The sequence below is a fragment of the Haemorhous mexicanus genome, chromosome 7, assembly GCF_027477595.1.
Source record: "Haemorhous mexicanus isolate bHaeMex1 chromosome 7, bHaeMex1.pri, whole genome shotgun sequence".
NCBI classification, from domain to species: Eukaryota; Metazoa; Chordata; class Aves; order Passeriformes; family Fringillidae; genus Haemorhous; species Haemorhous mexicanus.
In genome coordinates, this window is record NC_082347.1 from 31,104,966 (window position 1) to 31,123,348 (window position 18,383).

The following is an 18,383-nucleotide window of genomic DNA, read 5'->3' on the forward strand; positions in this document are numbered from 1 at the left end:
TGCTGACCACATCTAATGCCACTTCTTGTTTACAATTCATATTTTTCTGACATAAGGAGACCATAAAATTGTGATCTATTAAAAAAAATATTATCAGCAATGCCGAACACAAGAGCAGTTTTACATTTGTGGGCAGCTTTTGTACAGTGTTTATTGAATTTCAGGATGAAGTGACTTGCATTTTTATTCAGCTGATGAATATCTGACACTGACTAAGAGAGCTATGTCTTACACATATAGGAAAATGAGAATTTTATTAAAGAAAATAAGAATGAAATGAGCTATTTTATTATTATGATGGAACTGTTTGTCTTAAATCAATGCTTTTGTGGGTGCACCCTTCATCACAGGCTCAATCTTTCAGCATTGGATGATGCTTATTTTGAACATCATTCTTTATAAGGGTCAGAGTTGTGGTGAAGTCTTTGAGTTGAGGCTTGAAAGTTTTCATAGCTAAGAAAATGAGCTGTGGTCAGCTTGTTCCACCTTGGCTCTAATTGCCTAGCAGTGATAAAAACTTCTTATAATCCAGGAAGACTCTATTATTTTTTATCTACATACATGCCTTAAATTGCAGATTTTGTGACAGTGGGATAGAATGACTTGGCTGATTTCAGTGTTAGTTTGTGTTGGTGCTGGGCAGTTGCTGTAGCAGTGCATTGCTCCTCCTTGTTCAGGACAGTCCCTCTTTTCACAGTCTTCCTCATTTATACATCCCCCAAACAAAGTGCAGTGGCTCTTAATTCTTGCTGTTCCTTTCCTGGTTGCCACCAATCCTTTTACTCCAGTCTGAAGCCTTTCTTGAGTTGGTGCTGCTTTGTACTATACAGCAGAGATTGTTGCGCTTTTCAGTGAGGTAAACTGTTCTTTCTAACATCCCAGACTGACTATGAATAACAACTCCAATGAAAAGCTTTCTAAATATGTGCTTTATAATAAAAAAAAAATTAAATGAGGTATCCCGGAATTACAACTTGAACCATTGTCATAGATAAAAATACTTTCAAATTTCTATTGTGTATAAGACAATTACATTTAAATAGTATTTATAGTATTTCTTTATGGGTCTTTATGCTTGCTTATCTTGGTGATTAGTTCTCAAAAACTAAGAAAGTGTGTACCTCTCAGGAAGGTAAAATAATGTATGAAATATTTATAAGTAACACTTAATTTTAGGTTTCTGTAATGAGAAGTTATTATTTAACAGTTGCTCACCTATATTCTTTATCTCCATCAGGCTGAACTGCTTAAGATGACAAAACAGGCTCAGGAAGCCAAAGCCTATATTGAAAATCAGGAGGCAGAAGAGAAAAGACTCCTAAAAATCATTGCTGAAGCTGATGCAGAGAGACTGAAGCAGAAGAAGGAATTTGACAAGGTTGGAATCCCTAATTTGAGTTTTCAAATACCCTGCATTCTGTTCCCTCATTTGTCCAGTGTATTTTTAAGATGAAGATTCTTAGCTACTGTGAATGTGGGAGTACTTAAGCTTTATAATGCCATTAAAACCAAAATGTTACGATGCTGAAGTGAACAAAATCTGTAGTTTGTACTATTCAGGTGATCAAACCCTTATAGGGGAAATTATTAGGTTCTTGCCATATTTCTTTAATTAATAACAGTGAAACCTCTTAAATGTCCATGATTTTGACTGATCCAAACATAGTCACGATACTCTGGGATTGTGTGAAGGAAGCGTAACTGAGTTTATGGCTTTGCCCGTGCCCACAGGTGCTCTGTGAGAGACACGCCCTGGGGACGCAGCTTATTCACCGCAATGAGGAGGCGGCGCTGCTCTACGAGAAGATAAAAATCCAGCAGGCCATCCTAAACCGGGGCGAGAGCGAGTACCGGCAGCGGCTGGAAGACATGCGGATTCTCAAGCTGGAGATCAAAAAACTTCGGCGTGAGAAGGGAATACTTGGCAAGAGTGTGGCTAACGTGCAGGAGCTCAGGTAGGAAACCCAGTGGGAATACATTTCCATAGAGACTGCAGCCATGGTTTTGTGTTTGAGACAGTAAAGACTTGTATCAATCTTGGAGAAAGGCTTTGGGGTTTTTTTGGGGTTTTTTTGGGTTTTTTTTTGGTTTGACCTCAAACCCAGACTAGATTAAATTCATTAAACAATTTACCAACAATTAGGAAAATTGAAATACCGTAATAAGGAAAGAAGAGATCTTGGCTAAAGTTGAAATAGTTTCTGTTTTTCCCCTTGTACTGTGAGTTACTGCCTATAGAATAAACCTGACAGCAGCAGAAAAGGTGTTCACAGTCCAGTGAGCTCCTAAGTGGTACGGTAGTACAAGGCCTAGATTAGTGGAACTCCTTTTGGTTAAGCAATCCACAGAGTATGGGAGATCCTTGACATATTCAGAACAAAATCCTGTTTTCAGAGCTCTCTCCTTCTAGATTTAGATGCAGATCTAAGAGAAAGTTTTAGTTAAATTTTCATTGAAAGTTTTGTTTCTTTAAAACAGCAATTTGATAGCCCAAACCTGATTTATCCCCTCCTTCTGCAGCTTAATGCTTCCTTTCTTGTTTGCCCACCATGCATTTGAGGTGTATTCTTTCCTGATGGGAAACTCTGGATATTTTCTAAGAATCAGTCTTGATTTGCAAGGAGAGGCAGTTGTGTTTTTAGCAGATAACCATTTTACCTATGTGGTGTAGCTATCACAGTTTTGGGTGAGATCTTTACTTTATCAGTGTGATTCCATGGCTTTCAGCAGAACAAATTAACTTCAGTCCATGGTCAGTCCCATTGACTCCAGTGGAATTATGCCAGTTTGATTTGGTGAAACAGAAAGGAGAACTGGGCACACAGCATTAGCAATTGCAGTTTTCATCGACTGACTGCAGATAGGAATGGAATTTGAACTTGCTGCCCAAATGTATTCAGCTGAAAGTCTGTTACTGTATTGAAACTCAGTGATGGTATTGAAGTGTAGTGTGCTGCATGCCATGATGGGTGGATCAATTCTTGCTAACTGCAGCAGCAATCTCATACTTTAATGAAGTCCAAAACCATAATGAAAACTGCCTGTCGAAAAGATTCCATTTATCACTTGTGCTGCTAATTAGCTTCCCGATTTGCCAATTGGAAATGTGAGGTTTTTTTCCCTCTTCCATAACCTTGTCCAACCTCACAGTTACAAAAAGACCTTTTTCTCTCTAGTGAGCTAAATGCAATTCTGAGCTTAGTAGGAAAAGATTCAGTGGTGGAGGAGGCACATCGCAATCTTCACCCCCTTTTGACATTGGAGAATTTAGAGGATCCCATCACTAAAGTGATAAGGGTCAGATAATTACAAAATGGGCCTTTTTTTCCTGCCCTAACACCCCCTATCCCCACCATAAAAGCCTAGTTGTCAAAGAATCTTGGTAGTGCTCAGTTAATTTTAAATTCAGCAAGTCACCTCTGAAATTCCTTGAGGAGATGTAATAAAAGAAATCAAAGTTCACTTCTCTTAGGAACAGTGTCCATCATACTCAGGTCCTAGAGTGTGTTTTATTTGATGGATTGTGTGAGCCATGTAGATTTAAAACCTTTCAAACACAAGCTGTTAGATTCAACACAGGAGTAACTGGATATGACCCATAACTGATTTGTAGGTTTATGAACTAACTGTCCTTCTGGCCTCAATGTTCATGGGAAGATGGGAAGAGTGAGTTCCAGCAGTCTGTGGAGTAGATTCCCTGGGAGCCTCTTTTCTGAGCCATTCTTAATGAAGCAAGTAAAGAGGTCCAAGTGTGTTATTTTATGGTTCCACCTGTTTAGTGGCATTTTGTTGATACATTTTGCCACCACAGTATTGCTGCAGTGGCAAAGTGCCTCTTTGTGCTTTCCATGTAGTGCTTCCCGTGCACCATAGTGCATGGGAGAATGGTTTGTTAATGTCCACATTAGTGCCTTGGTCACATTGAAGTATTTTTGGTGTGTTTTTTCTTTTTATTTTATGCTGGTCTTCAGATGGGAGTTTAATCACATGCAGAAGGAACTGTTAAGGGAACAGACTCGGTGCAAAATTTTGGAAGAAGAACTGCAGAGGCCCTTGCAAGTTCACAGATGGAGAAAATTAGAGGTGAAGTGTGAGGATTTTGTGTTTTCAAAGCCCCTATTAGCACATCAGTTACCCAGCAAAAGCCTATTTCATTTTCTGTTATGCAAATGATGTGGAGGGACTGGGCAGACTGAAATTTCCATAGTACCAATGGAATCCTTACCTGCTGAATGCTTTCCTTGCACAATGCAATCAGTGCTATTTTATGGCACTTTCTCAATGAAAAATTGCAGGGAGATTTGTAAAGAGACAGTGAAGTGCTAAAGGGAATAAGAATGCATTAGGTGAATTTAGAAGGGGGTAATTCCTTAACATGGATGGTGAGAAATAAGATGATAGGGGAAAGATGCAATCCTACGCTCAGATGTATATGGGATTGTTTATGGGAAGAAAGCCAGTAATTGAAAGGCTAATAGAATAGGCAGATTGGAGAATGGACAGATATGAAGTCAGAAAGTAAATTTCATCTGAGAAAAAAAAGAGAGTCCTCCACATAAACAGTGATGGACTCAGAAAGATAGTAATTCCAGGTAATGTGAGTTCAACTGCTTTACATAAAGAGCAAATCTAAGTTTTCACATGATTTGAACCTGCCAAGTGAAGGGGAAAAATAAAAAATCCATCAAGCATAGATGAACATCAGTTGGCATCACTGGATATTTTTGATGTAAGTCAGTGCCATCTGAGATTCCTCAGTTGCATGGATCTCTGATCTGATGCCAGCCTGGGTTGCTTAGCTTCTCTCATATTGAGTGACAATGTGCTCTGTTCCTGCAGAAGCAGGGCTGAGTATTTTGATTGTGCTTACTAGCATGATAGTGAATTTCTGATCTTTCCATGCTGAGCTTAAAGTTGGATGGTGTGATTAGCTTTTCTCATGGAAGGGAGATATAATGCAGAATGCTGAACTAGGTTAAACATATCTGGGTACAAACTCTAGCAGCACATTGTAACAAACTAAAATCAGGCCAGTCAAAACATCCAGTGATGGGAAAATGAATGTATGAAGAGACTGGTAATGGGAAATCATGTCTTTCCATTCTAGGTAACTGGTTTGTATTTGGAACACAGAAAGGCCAGCAGATGGCAAGATCCATATGAAATAATCCTGATGGGGTTTTGGTTCAATTCCTAATGAACAAACACTCTCATATCACTACAGTAGCCACAAATTGGCACCGTGCTTGGGCAGTGCTATAAAAAAAATCAAGGACTGAGTGGATCATGAGGACTGGTCTACTTTTTAACCTGGTTTCTCAGGAGATGTTGTTGTGTTGTGAGCACTGCATGTGTATCTGTGTCAGTGTCCCAGTTATGCTTGAATTGATTAGTCAATTTAGATAAAATCAGACAAAAGATTAAGAACAATGAGATACCGAGTTCCTTGTAAGCTCAAGTGAATATAAGAGAGCAGGACTTTATTGGAGCCTTTACTGCAGTGTGAGTTTAATCCTGTGAGACGCCCCATGAAAGAAGAAAAACCAGATGGGAGAGAGCTGTTATGAATCCCTGAGTGAGGAAAAGATGTAGTCAATGTTTGCCCTTCACTGAAAGATCCAACAAGAAGACACAAAGTTCTAGGAAAGTAATCTATACTGGCTGATCCTCACAGAACTATTTCTTTGCTCCTTAGAGCTTTCTCCACATTCAGTCTATGCCAAAAGAATGAAAAGGAAGGGATGGAGAGACAGACATCTACTAGCTCCTGTTCTTATGGGCTGTGTAGGTAGAGGGCAACAGTACAGTGCAAACACTCTGTCACCATTTTAAGCATGTAATTTCATTGAAGAATGGGATTTTCACATGAATGGACACTTTAGAACCCCATAATAATTCATCAGTGTACCCCCCAAGTTTGTTCCTCTTAAATTCTCCACCTGTTTAAAGACTAAATTGCAGTTAGTCTTCTTTTGTTCAATAGAAAAATCTTCTCCTTAAAAACTAAGTTGGCACTGTTTGAAGTTCTTGAACATCAGGAGGTACTTGCACTGCTCTTAATTTGTCACTTCCAATTGCTGCTAACATAGATATTAAGTTGCAGGACTACTTGTATACATGCAATTTAAAAAAATAGCTGAATGCACCCTCCCCCAGCCCCCCTTTTATACTTGTTACTTTTGAACACTGAGATATTATGGGTTTAATTTGCAAAAAAGAAACAGTAACTTGTCATGTATAATTTTTGAGGCTCCTTTGCTCTTTCCTAGGCCAGTGACCCCACTACCTATGAGCTGATTCTGAAAGTTCAGAGACTACAGAAGCGACTTATCAGCAAGACAGGTGAAGTGATAGAAAAAGAATTTCTCCTTCAGGTACTGCAGCATCATTGTTTTGTTACATTTCATTACTATATTTGACTTTGCATTCTCTATCTACAGACATGTGCTTCCTGAATGTTGCTTAGATGCAGACTTTGGATTTCTTTTGCATGCCCTTTAGATAGCTTTAGATGGCAGCACTGACTCGCTGGAAGAGAACAAACAGTATCAGATTAGTTGATTTTTATATTCTGGTTACTGATACCTGGTCAGCTCTGGAAAATACAAGTAAAGGTTGGCCTTAGTTTATTCATGTCATAGATTAGTCTTCAGGTCAGTCTTAGACTATTTGAAAGGCTTTTCTGTGTCATTTTAAACAAGTATGCTATGACCAGAACATGAAGGAAAATTCCTGATTGACTCCATTTGTGCTTAGCTTGGCTTTTGGCAGGAGGAATCCTAAAGAGTTTGTGTGATTTAGATATGCTGCTGGCTGGGGCATGTTTGATTTCAAGGTTTTTGTGCTGAACTTTGCAAAAAAAAATAAAAATTCTTATAGCTTATCTTTTTTTTGAACTGTATCAGATGTCCCTTAACCCCAGTGATAACAGTAAGATTTATGCTGTAGAATGAAGGAAAGACTGTATTCATATAGTGCAAACATTTTTATAAAATATAACAGAGGAGGACTTCAGAGAGTCCTAGCTTTAAGCAGAGGTGTTAATCTGGTCTCTCTCATGACTGTAGGGCTAGCTACAAATTACCAGCTGTAGGTGTGATTTTAACATCTTAAATACCCTAGTACTCTTGATGCCTGGGTTGGGTACCATTCACTGGAGTGTAAAATGTGACCTGAATCTCCCTCTGTCTTGAGAAGAAGCTCAGCAGATCTTATCAAAACAGAGTTTGTATCTATTTATTGTTTCATGGGAAAACATTGATCTGAAATTTCATTTTAATGTATTTTATGTGTATTATTCCTCCGCTTGGAAAAATGTGATCTTTGTGGCATAGCACTAAAATGCTGTCAGTGAAATAGTTAGCTTAAAATGTAGCAAAAATAGCTCTGAATTTACTGTGCTTTACCCATGCACAAAACAAATTCTGTTAGATTTTATATCGTCTCCATTGTATATCTGGCCTTATCCTTAGATTTCTGTCTCTGCAATGGTCCTTCTATGGCAGCTCTATGATGTTTTTATTATTTTTCTAGATTTAAGACAGGGTTTGGCTATATAAAATCTAATTATTATAGCTAGAATTGCTAATGAGATCCTTTGTGTTCTTAATTCAGGCACCAATTTCCAGTGTAACAATACTGAAATGAAGGTTTCCCTTGGAGAAATTATAGTGAAGGCAAAAAATACTATGCTCCACATTCTGTTCAGGGATTTAACATCAATGTTTCTGAGCTCTTTTCTGTTTTTCCACAGTGTTTTGAGTCCTCCACCATGACTGAAATAGGGCTCTTTCATAACAGGATGTGGGTATGAGGAGGTAACCAGAGATGGAGGTCAGCCCCCAGCTCATTCCCTTGAAGGGCTCTAAGTGCTACTGATTAGCTCACTGGCACAATTATCCCAAATTAAGGGTACTGGCAGAGCTGCTTCTGCTGAGTGTCTGGATAACCTGGTACAAGGCATTTCATTATTCTTTGGGCTGGTTGTCCTTGGTATGATGGTAGCATCTCTTTTCTAAAATCATACCATAATACCGATACAAAACCCTTGCTAATCACTTACTAAACTGATGTTACCAAATTCCAAACTGCTGTGGTGAAGGAGCGAGCCCAAGGAACACTTCCAGCAGAAGGAAATAAACAGAACAATAACCTCAACTTTATGGAGAGAGCTGAGTTTCACACAGCAGGAGGGTGGCTTCACTAAACCACCTTCTGGGCAGATTGAAAGATTTGAAGTGTATTTGAAGTGAACTATTTGAAAGGTAATGTAGATTTGATCCTGATTGAACTTTAGAATTATGGGAAATAGCAGTAATTTAGCTCAAATTTCAGGAATTTTTAATTTTGTTCCCTCCATATAATTTGTATATTGAGAGAGTTCTTCTCTCATTTTTCCTTTTTTTTTTTTTTTTTTTTTTTTTAATCCTGGTAAGCCCGTCATGCTTAAGGGCATTCAGCATCTTTTTAACATGGGTCTCTCCTGAAGTCAGCTCAGCTCAGTTCAGTCACTGTTCATTTGCAGGAGTGGGGGAATTGCTGATGACTGGCCTGTGCCTACTTGGCAGAACATCCCCCATACTCAGAGTTGAGCCTGCAGACTGAGGGATACAAACTTATTAGGTCAGAGAACCACTGCTATCCCTGTGTTATGTTTGCTTGCATAAGTCACACTTCCTCACCCCCAGTCATCTTTATTCACATCTTGCCCCGTAACAAGGGCATAGCCATTTGGTGTATCAGCTTTAAAATTATCTGAATCTCCTTCTTGCCACACATAATCTTTTTTCATGTGTGTGTGGCCATCATGCTAGCAGATAGGATACTTGTTTAAGGTGAAGCTTGTATCTGTGCTAATGTGTATATTATGTAGCATAAATTCCCTCACATCAAAGTGTGTTAATAAAATAGAGTACAAAAAACTTGTCTTGAATACTGAATATTAAAAACACCTTTGGAGTTTAGAAATAACCCATGTGAAGAAATGGTTGAGCCCAGTGTCAGCAACCTGCAGTTTGATTTGTAGGTTATTCACCCTGCTGCATACTCATGCAGAGCCATAATGTTTTTATAAGGGAAAAATAATTCCATTTGTATTGTATGCACTGTAGCTCTGTCTTCTTTTTTTACTTTTGGTAAATGGTCTTTTAAATAAAAGTGCAAGGAACAAGGTTTCAGCTGGATATATAAATGGAAATTTTCACTAAGTAAGGATCACAGTATATAGACTCATGTAGAAAAGCATCTGCTTACTTTACCTGCTCCTGATGTGCATTTGATCATATCCTTTTTATTAGCTTTTTCATTGTTTCTAACCTGTCATTTCTTAAGAACTGAGGGAGATGTAGAAGCAAGCTACAATCCATGCTCTGTGATTAAAAGAATGATTTGCTGTGCTTCAGTCAGAAAATCTAGATTGCTGACAATATGGGAAAAACCCAGCTTAACTCTAAAATCTCATTCAAAAATTCATCCTAATCTCTCTTAACCGGTCATCAGAGCACATTTTTTTGGATCAGACAGATGCTGAGAGAGAGAGAATATGCAGCATGCTGAATGTTGGGTTTTGCTAGAACAGCTTTTCAGAGTTGAACATTTTAATAAAGGTATAAAAAGATTTCTTCTGTTAGAGAAATTACTGAAGTCTTTTCTTGTTTCTGATTTATCTGTGCCCTGTCACCACAGCATCTTGGGTTATAAGGTATCAGCTCTTATATACCAAATAAATATGGTCATCCTGGGGTGCTACTTTGAAGAGTGGCTGCAAAGCAGGTGGTCATACTTTCTCTTTCAATTCAGGCATTCTCACAGTTGTGAGCTGCTGTGCTGATGAAAAATACGATTTTAAAAATCAGATCCAAACCCAAGGTCTTGAATACTTACGGTCAATAAAAATCCAATGGTGTTTTTTCCAGACATAGGAAATGTTATTTCAGGGATAGCCAGTTTTCCTGTCTGAGTTATTACCTTCTTTCTGAATTTGTGCAGTCGAGATAGAGCATGTTTTTGGTTCTTTTCTAAGCTGTTGAGTAATATTGCAGGGCTTTGTAGAGCAATCCATTGTGTGTGATCAAGGATATCTCAAGGATGGGTGAAGGTCTTTGTGAACACGTGTGGGAAGAATGGTGTGTTGTAAGGCCACAAGGAATAATTATTAATAAACAGGAGTGTTCTGCAAATCCTGACTGCAAAAATACATTTGCTCACCTTGCATATGGGGCAAATCCCTCATGTGACTGAAGCTCTGCTCTGCTGTGTACTGAGCAGTGATGTGGTAAACTCGCAGTGGAAAGTATTACCTTGTTAGGATTATGATTAGTGTGGTTTTAGGAACTTATCCCATTAAAAGTGAATTATGCACTGCTTTATTTGTTTCAAATTTAGTTCTTTCTCTTCAGAGCAAACTCCTCTAATTCGATTTTATGTCTGACTGAGCAGAATTTTATTCAGCTGCATGTCTTGGAATGGATAACAGCATAAAGATTCACATTATATGTCAGTTACCTCTTTTGTCAGTCATCTCAGAAGATTGTTCATAAATGTAAATGTAAAAGAAAGTGCAATCTAGATTGTTTGTTCAGGGAGGCAAAGACAAATGTCTTATTTAAGCCTTGCATGTAGTCCTGAAAGCATTGTTTTTCTGTACATACATATTTTTAATGGCTATTGTTTAAAGTTGTCAGCAAGGAAAGCCCAGGATTGGGCAGTCAGGATGTCATGCTGTGCTGGCTGTGTCTTGAGCTCATAGTTCAAAGAGTGCAAGGGCAAAAGGCATCATTAGCTCATGTATCTGACTCAGAGATTACAGCCAGAAGTGCCCACATGTCCTTGCATTGAGCCAAGTTTTGAGATAAGTTTCAACCCCTCCAGAGAACTGACTGTCCCAGTGACAGAGAGTAGGAGGAATTGAAGGAATGCTGCTGTCTCCAGCCCTGTTCCATTTCAGGTATCGTGCGATACAGGGAGGGGAGAGTGAGAGACTTCCTCTGTGACCTTGGCAGGCTACTTAGCTTTTGCATGCCTCACATCAAGTAAAAAGGGAATAAAATAATTTCCATTCTTTTTCTGGTGTGTGAATGAATATATTAGAGACATGACTCAATTCAGTAGCGCAATACTCAAAATAGGCAGATGTTTTATTTTATTTGTGCTAAGTTGGTAGTAGAGCTGTTCTATCCAGTTTGAGGTGCTCGTTGCTATAGTGTCTGAACATATACATAATCATCTTTATTTCTCAGAGCTGGTACTATAGTTTCATAAAGAAATCTGCTTTAGAACAGTGTGTTACTGTGTGGGTTTATGCAGGTTGGCAGCTATTGAAAACAAAGTTTTCTCCCAAGAAATGAAGGAGCTTGGGGATTTGCTTCCCTGTATTTTTTATGCATTTCCCCCCCATTTATTATATAATTTTTTAAAAAAATCTTGTGGGGTTTTCAGCCCACTTTATGGGAGCCTAGTCCTTCTGAAAATCCCTTCTTTCCCTAGCTTGGGAGTTTTGTGAGGCATGCTTCTGCTAAATTCTTCACTCCTCTCAGTGCTCAAGTAGCTTCCACATAAGAGAAATGTGTGCTCAAATGCTGAGTAAGAGATTTCCTCATCAGACAACCTGCTAGGAAAACTGAGAGAATACTCTCCTATTCCCTACCTTTATTTTGGTATTATTAAGGCCCAGGTGAGTTTTTTCTTAGATGTTATCTTTGCATCTTCAAAATGGCTGAGATTTTTTTTTTACCCTCTCAAATTTGGCATTTATTTTTTTTTAGTGCTGAGTGTAGATTCGACTTGGATTTGAGAGTATAAACTCCTTGCATGTTAGAGGTAGGGTACAGAGTCTGAGCTGAGGATTTTTTGGCAGAATTGTCTATTTTCATAAAAAATAACTGCAATTCACTTCAGGGAACTAATGACTGTAGAATCCCCAAAAGTCTCTTTTGACCTGCCCATTATTGTTCCTCTGTCATCTTGTCTTTAGAGAGATTTCAGCAGAGGTAGCTTGGGATTTGTGTGCAATGAAACTTACAGGTGAACTGCAAAATCCACTGCCAAAATGCAATCCTTTCTATACTGCTCCTTTTTCATTTATATATGAAGTCAGCCTTTTGAAGGGATTTTCCATCCAAAAATGAAAAGGGAAATTTTCTTTTTAGCTTTTTATAGTGTAGTAGGACTTGGTGCTTTTCTATCTCTGTTTCCTGGAGGATTTGAGTTCCTCTGGAAGCACTGGATTAATACCCTATCTTGCAGCTCAAGCTAGCAGTTCTCTCAGCTCTCAATTAAAAGGGTGAGTATATTGAGCTCTAGGCCTTTTCTATGCTTAAAAGCTCTATTTTTACCAGCAAAAAAGTCACTTTTCTGATTTAGCTTATAGCAGCTCTTGAATGGCAGAAGAATTTCCTGCCAGTAAAATTGCATCTAATTGCATAGGCAGTAGCTGGCATAAACAGATCAGCACAAAGGAATTGCACCACTAACTGAACTGAAATTGGCCAGTGTTGTGAAAAAACACAAGAAAGAGCTCTTCAGGTATGTAAACAACAAGGAGAAACAGACAGAAATATTGGCCCACTGTTAGATAGGAGAAGTGAAATAGCAACATTGCTTTAAAAGAGTGAAGTTGAGCAAGGACAAGTGTAAGGTCTTACAGCTGGGAAATTCAATGCAGGAGTGCAGGACAGGCTGGGATCTACCTGCTTGGGGAGCAGCTCTCTGGAAAGGGACCTGGGCATCCTGGTGGACAACAAGCTCAATATGAGTGAACATTTTGCTGCTGCAGCAAAGAAGGGTAACAGGGTGCTGGGTTATTTCAACAAGGGCATCACTAGCAGAGGTTATTCCACTCTTCAGTACTTGTCAGGCCACACATAGAATACTGTGCTCAGTTTTGGTCCCTGCTATATAGAAAAAGATGAACAGGCTGGAGTGGGTCCAAAAGAGGGCCACAAAGATAATCAAAGGATTGGGGAGCTTGCCATAGGAGGAAAGACTGAAACTACTGGATTTGTTTGGCTTTGAGAAAGCAAGGCTGAGGGGAAACCTTATAACCATGTTCCAGTTTTTAAAGGGTGGTTAAAAAGAAGGTGGAGATTTTCTTTTTACAAGGAATCGCATGTTAAAGATGGGTGTAATATGTACAGGTTACTCCTGTGGAATTCTGATTGGACACAAGAGGAAAGTCGTTAACAATGAGAACATTTCAAAGGCATGGCAATAATCCCCCTGGGGAAGTGGTGCATTTCCCAATGCTGGACACTTCTAAGATCCATCTGGACAGGGTACTGGGCCATCTTATCTAGATGGTGCTTTTGCTGGGAAAGGCTGGACCAGATGATCCTTGAGGTCCCCTTACAACCTTCTTTTCTATGATTAGGAGATTTAAAAGGTGTCAATTTAAGATCTAATCCCAAAGCCCTTGCAGGAGTGGTTCCATTAAAGGGACAGCAAATTTACTGTTTGCTCTCATAGCTGGTCACCAATTTAGGGAAATGGGAATGGCAGAAAGGTTGGACCATATGAATCTTGAGGTTTACTTCCAACATAGTATTCTGTGATTCTGACTGAGAAACCTAAGCTGCCAAAACTTCTAGCCATTGATCAAATGGTTCTGGGGGATAGGGTGGGGGGGGAAGAGAAAGGCAGAAAAATGCTTTCCTGCCCTTATAAAAAGCTTAAGTGTTGCTATGTACCTTAAGGGAACAACAGAGGGAAAACAGTACCAGGTGGAGTGTGAGGTTTGAGGTTATGACTCCAGTTCTAAGCTGGTGACTGGAATTTCAAGGGATTTGCATTGAAATATAGAAATGGGAAATACCTTAAGGACTCAGGCCTAACATTTACTTTTTGCCTTTCAGCTGGATATTAATCATAAAGAAAAAGTTTACTTCCCCAGTGTCATGCAGAATTAGGTGTATGTGTCAAAGGCACACAGTAAGAATAGCCTTGATTTAGACTCCAAAGACAAGCTCTGTTCTTTTTTCCTATGAAAAAATAATGTTTGCCCATGAATTCTGGCTGCAACTCAGTTCTAACTTGTGATGGATAAAAAATATCTCATTACCAGCTCAATATTATGATGCAAAACAGTCTGTGTAATTAGTGCCATCAAAATAATTTCAGTGCAATACCTTGAAACTTGTTTGAACTGGAATCACCAATGCAGGATGAAGTGACATATGGAGGTACTTAATGCATCAAGTCACCCTTTAGGACTACTCTTAGATTCTTTCCTTCTTGTGCCATTCTTTTGTTTTCCTTTTGTTGTGTTTGAAAGGTTCATTGCTAAACTAGGATTTTGAGTGAGGATTTTAGCTTTGACTCTAAGTGGAGATGTTTTGTATTTAATATTGGTTTTAAATTGAAGGATTAATGTCTTTTCAGTGGTTCTATGTCTGGCACGATGATTTTTCCATGCAATTAGAATGTCTCGAGTGTCTTTTGTTCTAAAGCTGATAATTTTTTCCCAATTTATTTAATTATCTAATTTTTAAAAATTTGATTGTGTAGCCAGCAGGGTTCTGTGAGTAGGGTAGAACCACTCACACTAAACCAATTGTAGGATAATTGTGTTAAATCTTGGTGCAATTTACCAGGGCTCGGATGCAATCCTGTGATGGTGTAGTAAGGAATCATATCTCAAAAACATGAAAGGTGTGAGTCACCTCTGTGAAGGTCTCTTGAGGGTCTACATATCTACCTGAAAGTTTTGTGTAAGCTTTAATAATTCAATAGATATCTGAGGAATGTTCAGTTCTTGCCCTAGCTCTCTTCAGAAAGGAGTTGATTTTTTTATTCCTGCATATTTCCAATACACTTCTTGGTGCATTAGTTTATTTTAGACCTTCTAATCTCAGTCCAACTAGAATTAGAAGATGCTATAGAAATTTACAGCATGATAAACTGCTCTTAAAAACACAGTGACATTTAGATTCTTTCCCTCCTCCCACATATGTTGCAATTCAAGTGGAAAAGAATAAAGTCTTCCCAGAAAAATAGCCTTTTTTTTGGTATGTTTGTTTAAACAGGGTTTTGAAAAAATGGGTAGGAAGTATGCTGATCACTTTAATGTCATCAGGTGGAGATAATTGGCTGCTCTTTAGGGTGAGAAAATAATTTTCCAGTAAAAATAGTGCAAATATTTCCGGCACTGAGAAATGGGAAGCAAAGCAGATTACCTAGTGAACAAACAAAATACTTCTGGTGAACAGTTTTCTTAGTGGAAGAGATAATTTTTACTGACTCTTTGTGAAACTACCCCACCATCATAAACAAAATATATTTCTCATGATAAATGGCTCCGGACAGAAGCAAGGTGCAAGTTTACTTGAGAAAATAACTTCTGGGGAATCTGCACCATTTTTAGCTCATCTAATGATGTTTTGGTCAGAAATATTCAGATGTTATTTACAAAGCTGAGGAAGTTGCAGGCAGAGTAAAAATCCCTTAGGGTTTATAGGTGGCAAGTATGCATGAATGCTAAATCTGTCTTACAAGTTTTTAAAAATAATTGATATATTTACTTGAGTTTGAGCTTGAAAGAGAACTCTAGTGGGTCATCAGATGTCACCCCTCCCCATCATGCAAGATTGTTTTAATTACATAAATACTGTCCTTCATAGATGAGTGTCAAGCATAGTTTTGTGTCCTGCATTCCAAAGCATGTACTCCCAAGTCCACAAAGTTTAGCATGTCTGAAGAGATTGTTGTCTTCAAGTACACTGTGGCTTATTGTGAGTTTTCTTCCACATTTGTAACCTCCTGCTGTAGTCCAGGCCTGCTATTTCTGAAAAGCAAGGAGCAGGAGTATTGACACAGCCACCAGCATGGTGGTCCTGGGGGACTGGGAGACTGAGTTTCATTCCTGTGTGTCTTCAAGGAGTTTTAGTGAACCTTGGCAATTCATGTAATAACTCTTTGTGTCCAGAACTCCTGTAGAATGAGTAGAGGACCACTGCCCTGGCTGGTAGCAGTTCTTCAGCATGTGTGCAATTAAGATTTAATACCATTCAGATACTGAAACAAGGATGCAATGTAAGAACCCAAGACACAGCACTGTCATCTGTAATCTGCATCAGCAAAACAGAAACAGCGATCACCAAAGTGTTTTATTCAAATACATTATGTTTGGTCTGAATCCAGAATCCTGAGCATGGATACCTTGTATCATTGGACTAAAAATATTTTGTAAAATTAGTCAATCCTAAAGTTTTTAGTCAGAATTGCCCTTAACTTCAACATTAGTTTGCTAGAAAAAAGCTTGGATAAAAAGTTCAGGAATTGTTCCAGCAAATAACAACTGAAAACAACCTTGTTTACTCCTCATTCCTGTGTTCAGCATGTATGTGAGAAGGAAATAAATCTGCTGTGCACCCCAGGGTAAAGTATATTAATCAACCAGTTATCTTGTTAAGGGAAAATAAATGACTCGCTGTGCTGACTGAATACATTGCAGCGCACAGACTTTGCAGTGCTGTGGCAATCTGATACTGACTGTCAGCCATCCAGAATCTGCTAGAGAAGCTGAATTACTGCAGGAGTGCAGCAGCAGTGTAGCAAAACATTCACAAACCCATTTTCTATAGGGTGGCCCCGAGCTAGAGGCACATCTTTAGTATTCACCCTTTGGCAGGTGTTCTTGTGTTAAGATAAGGGGTGTTCTGCTCTTCCTTCAGCAGCAAGATATGGACAATCTACAGCATCCCAGTCAGTGATGGATTATTATCTTGTATGACAGTTGTAACAACAGCAAAACCCCACAAAAAAAGTAATTCCACAGGGACAGACTAATTTTGTTCTATTTCAGTTCTCTTATTTTCATTCTTACTGTGAATGGTGCTGTTGTTGAGGGAACACAGGCAGAAAGATGCTGCAGCTAAGGCTGTTTTGCAGCTGTTGGAGGAAGGCAGGCAGAGTCACTGTGGCTGGTTGGGTGTTTTTAGAAGGGTGGCTTAAAATGGGACATAGGAGGATGCAATCAGATGTAGAAAGAGCCCCATTTCTCCACTCTTGAGACATCCAGAAATGTGCTGCTGAGTGCACAGGAGCCATGAACCTCAGTAGGGAGAGTCTCTGCCAAGTGGGGTGCATCAGTCAGCCAAGTGCTGCTCCTCTTGGAGGCTCAGAGCTCAAGGTTTCCCATGGCTGTTTAAGTAGATACAGCTGTAATCTTAAACAGGGGATGGGACACTTGAGCACACCGGTTGTCTTTACATGGACATTAGGATTCACTGTCTTTCCCTTTCCTTTAGTCCTGTTTCTGTTTCTTTGAATTTTAAGAAGCAGGCAAGGGGAGCTGAAACAGAACTCCTTGAAGAATAGCAGAGGCTCAGCTGTAATTACAGTGAGCCTGAAGGAAGCCATGCATTAAAACATTCATGATTTCAGAATTGCTGTGTGTATTTCTTAGATGTTCTGTTATTTCTTAATAGGTTCCAAAGCGTACCAGGAGACTTGTCTTTCTTCCCTGAGGTACTTGACGTATGCAGGGGAGCTCTGCTGTCCTGTCAAAAAGATGTATGTAGGCTTTACTGCCTTGTTAGACAGGTATTGTAGATTTAAGTGGTGGCTTGACTTTGAGACAGCTGTTCAGAGGTAGCAATTCCAGAACACCAAAGGACTTGAAGCAAAGTGCTCTCACCTTTCAGGGAAATCTAAAGATCTAAGTCAAGCTGGTGACTAAAGAGACATAGGTGCCTAATTTAAAAATAGATATTTATAGAAGGAGCTCTGCAATCTCTCTGACCCTTTGAGGTCATCTGTCAGATCAGTCTGAAGTGAGAACAGAAGCTGGGTCTACTGGGAATCCTCATCCCAAGCTGTCACCTGCAGGAACAGCTAATCATTATCAACAGAGCTGTGGTAATTCTTTGATTCATCTAAAATTTTAAAAATCTATTGAATAGCTGAAATACATGCTATTACACTGACATTAAAATACAGAAGTTTTTATGTCAATTAGTCTAGCTCTGAAGAAGAGACTTAATTTGGGTTTTTTTTTTCTTAGAACCCTGCATAAAGTAATTATTATACAGTAAAATGTTCCCCATCATTTGCTTTGCAGACTTATTCACCTAGAATATTTAGAAACCTTGTTGATAAGATTTGTATCAACCTTTGATCTCCTGCAGGTCACTTCAAGACAAACTGCTACTACAATGCAAAACAAAGTTTTGCTTAGAGCTCTCTTCAACCCAGCTGTCAAGCTGCAGGCACTGTGAAAATAGTTGGAATATTTACATCAATCCATGTCATGTGAGGGGTAATTCTCACCTTCAAGGAACAGCTCACTTTCATGTGTGTGTGTATTTCTGCTCACACATATAGAATAGGAGATAATTAACTGCTAAGGTTCTGCAGTGCAAAGTAGAAACACACTGATTAGATGAGCTACT

The 18,383-nt window shown here is 38.9% G+C and overlaps 1 protein-coding gene across 1 annotated transcript in view; it reads left to right on the forward strand.

The window, feature by feature from the left end:
* Positions 1-18,383, forward strand: part of CFAP58 (cilia and flagella associated protein 58) — a 63,186-nt gene that overhangs the window by 32,605 nt on the left and 12,198 nt on the right. The window contains exons 12-15 of the mRNA XM_059850782.1: positions 1,238-1,378; positions 1,732-1,955; positions 3,972-4,083; positions 6,270-6,374. Of these exons, the coding sequence (XP_059706765.1) occupies positions 1,238-1,378; positions 1,732-1,955; positions 3,972-4,083; positions 6,270-6,374 (582 nt within the window). The remainder of the gene's footprint in view (positions 1-1,237; positions 1,379-1,731; positions 1,956-3,971; positions 4,084-6,269; positions 6,375-18,383) is intronic.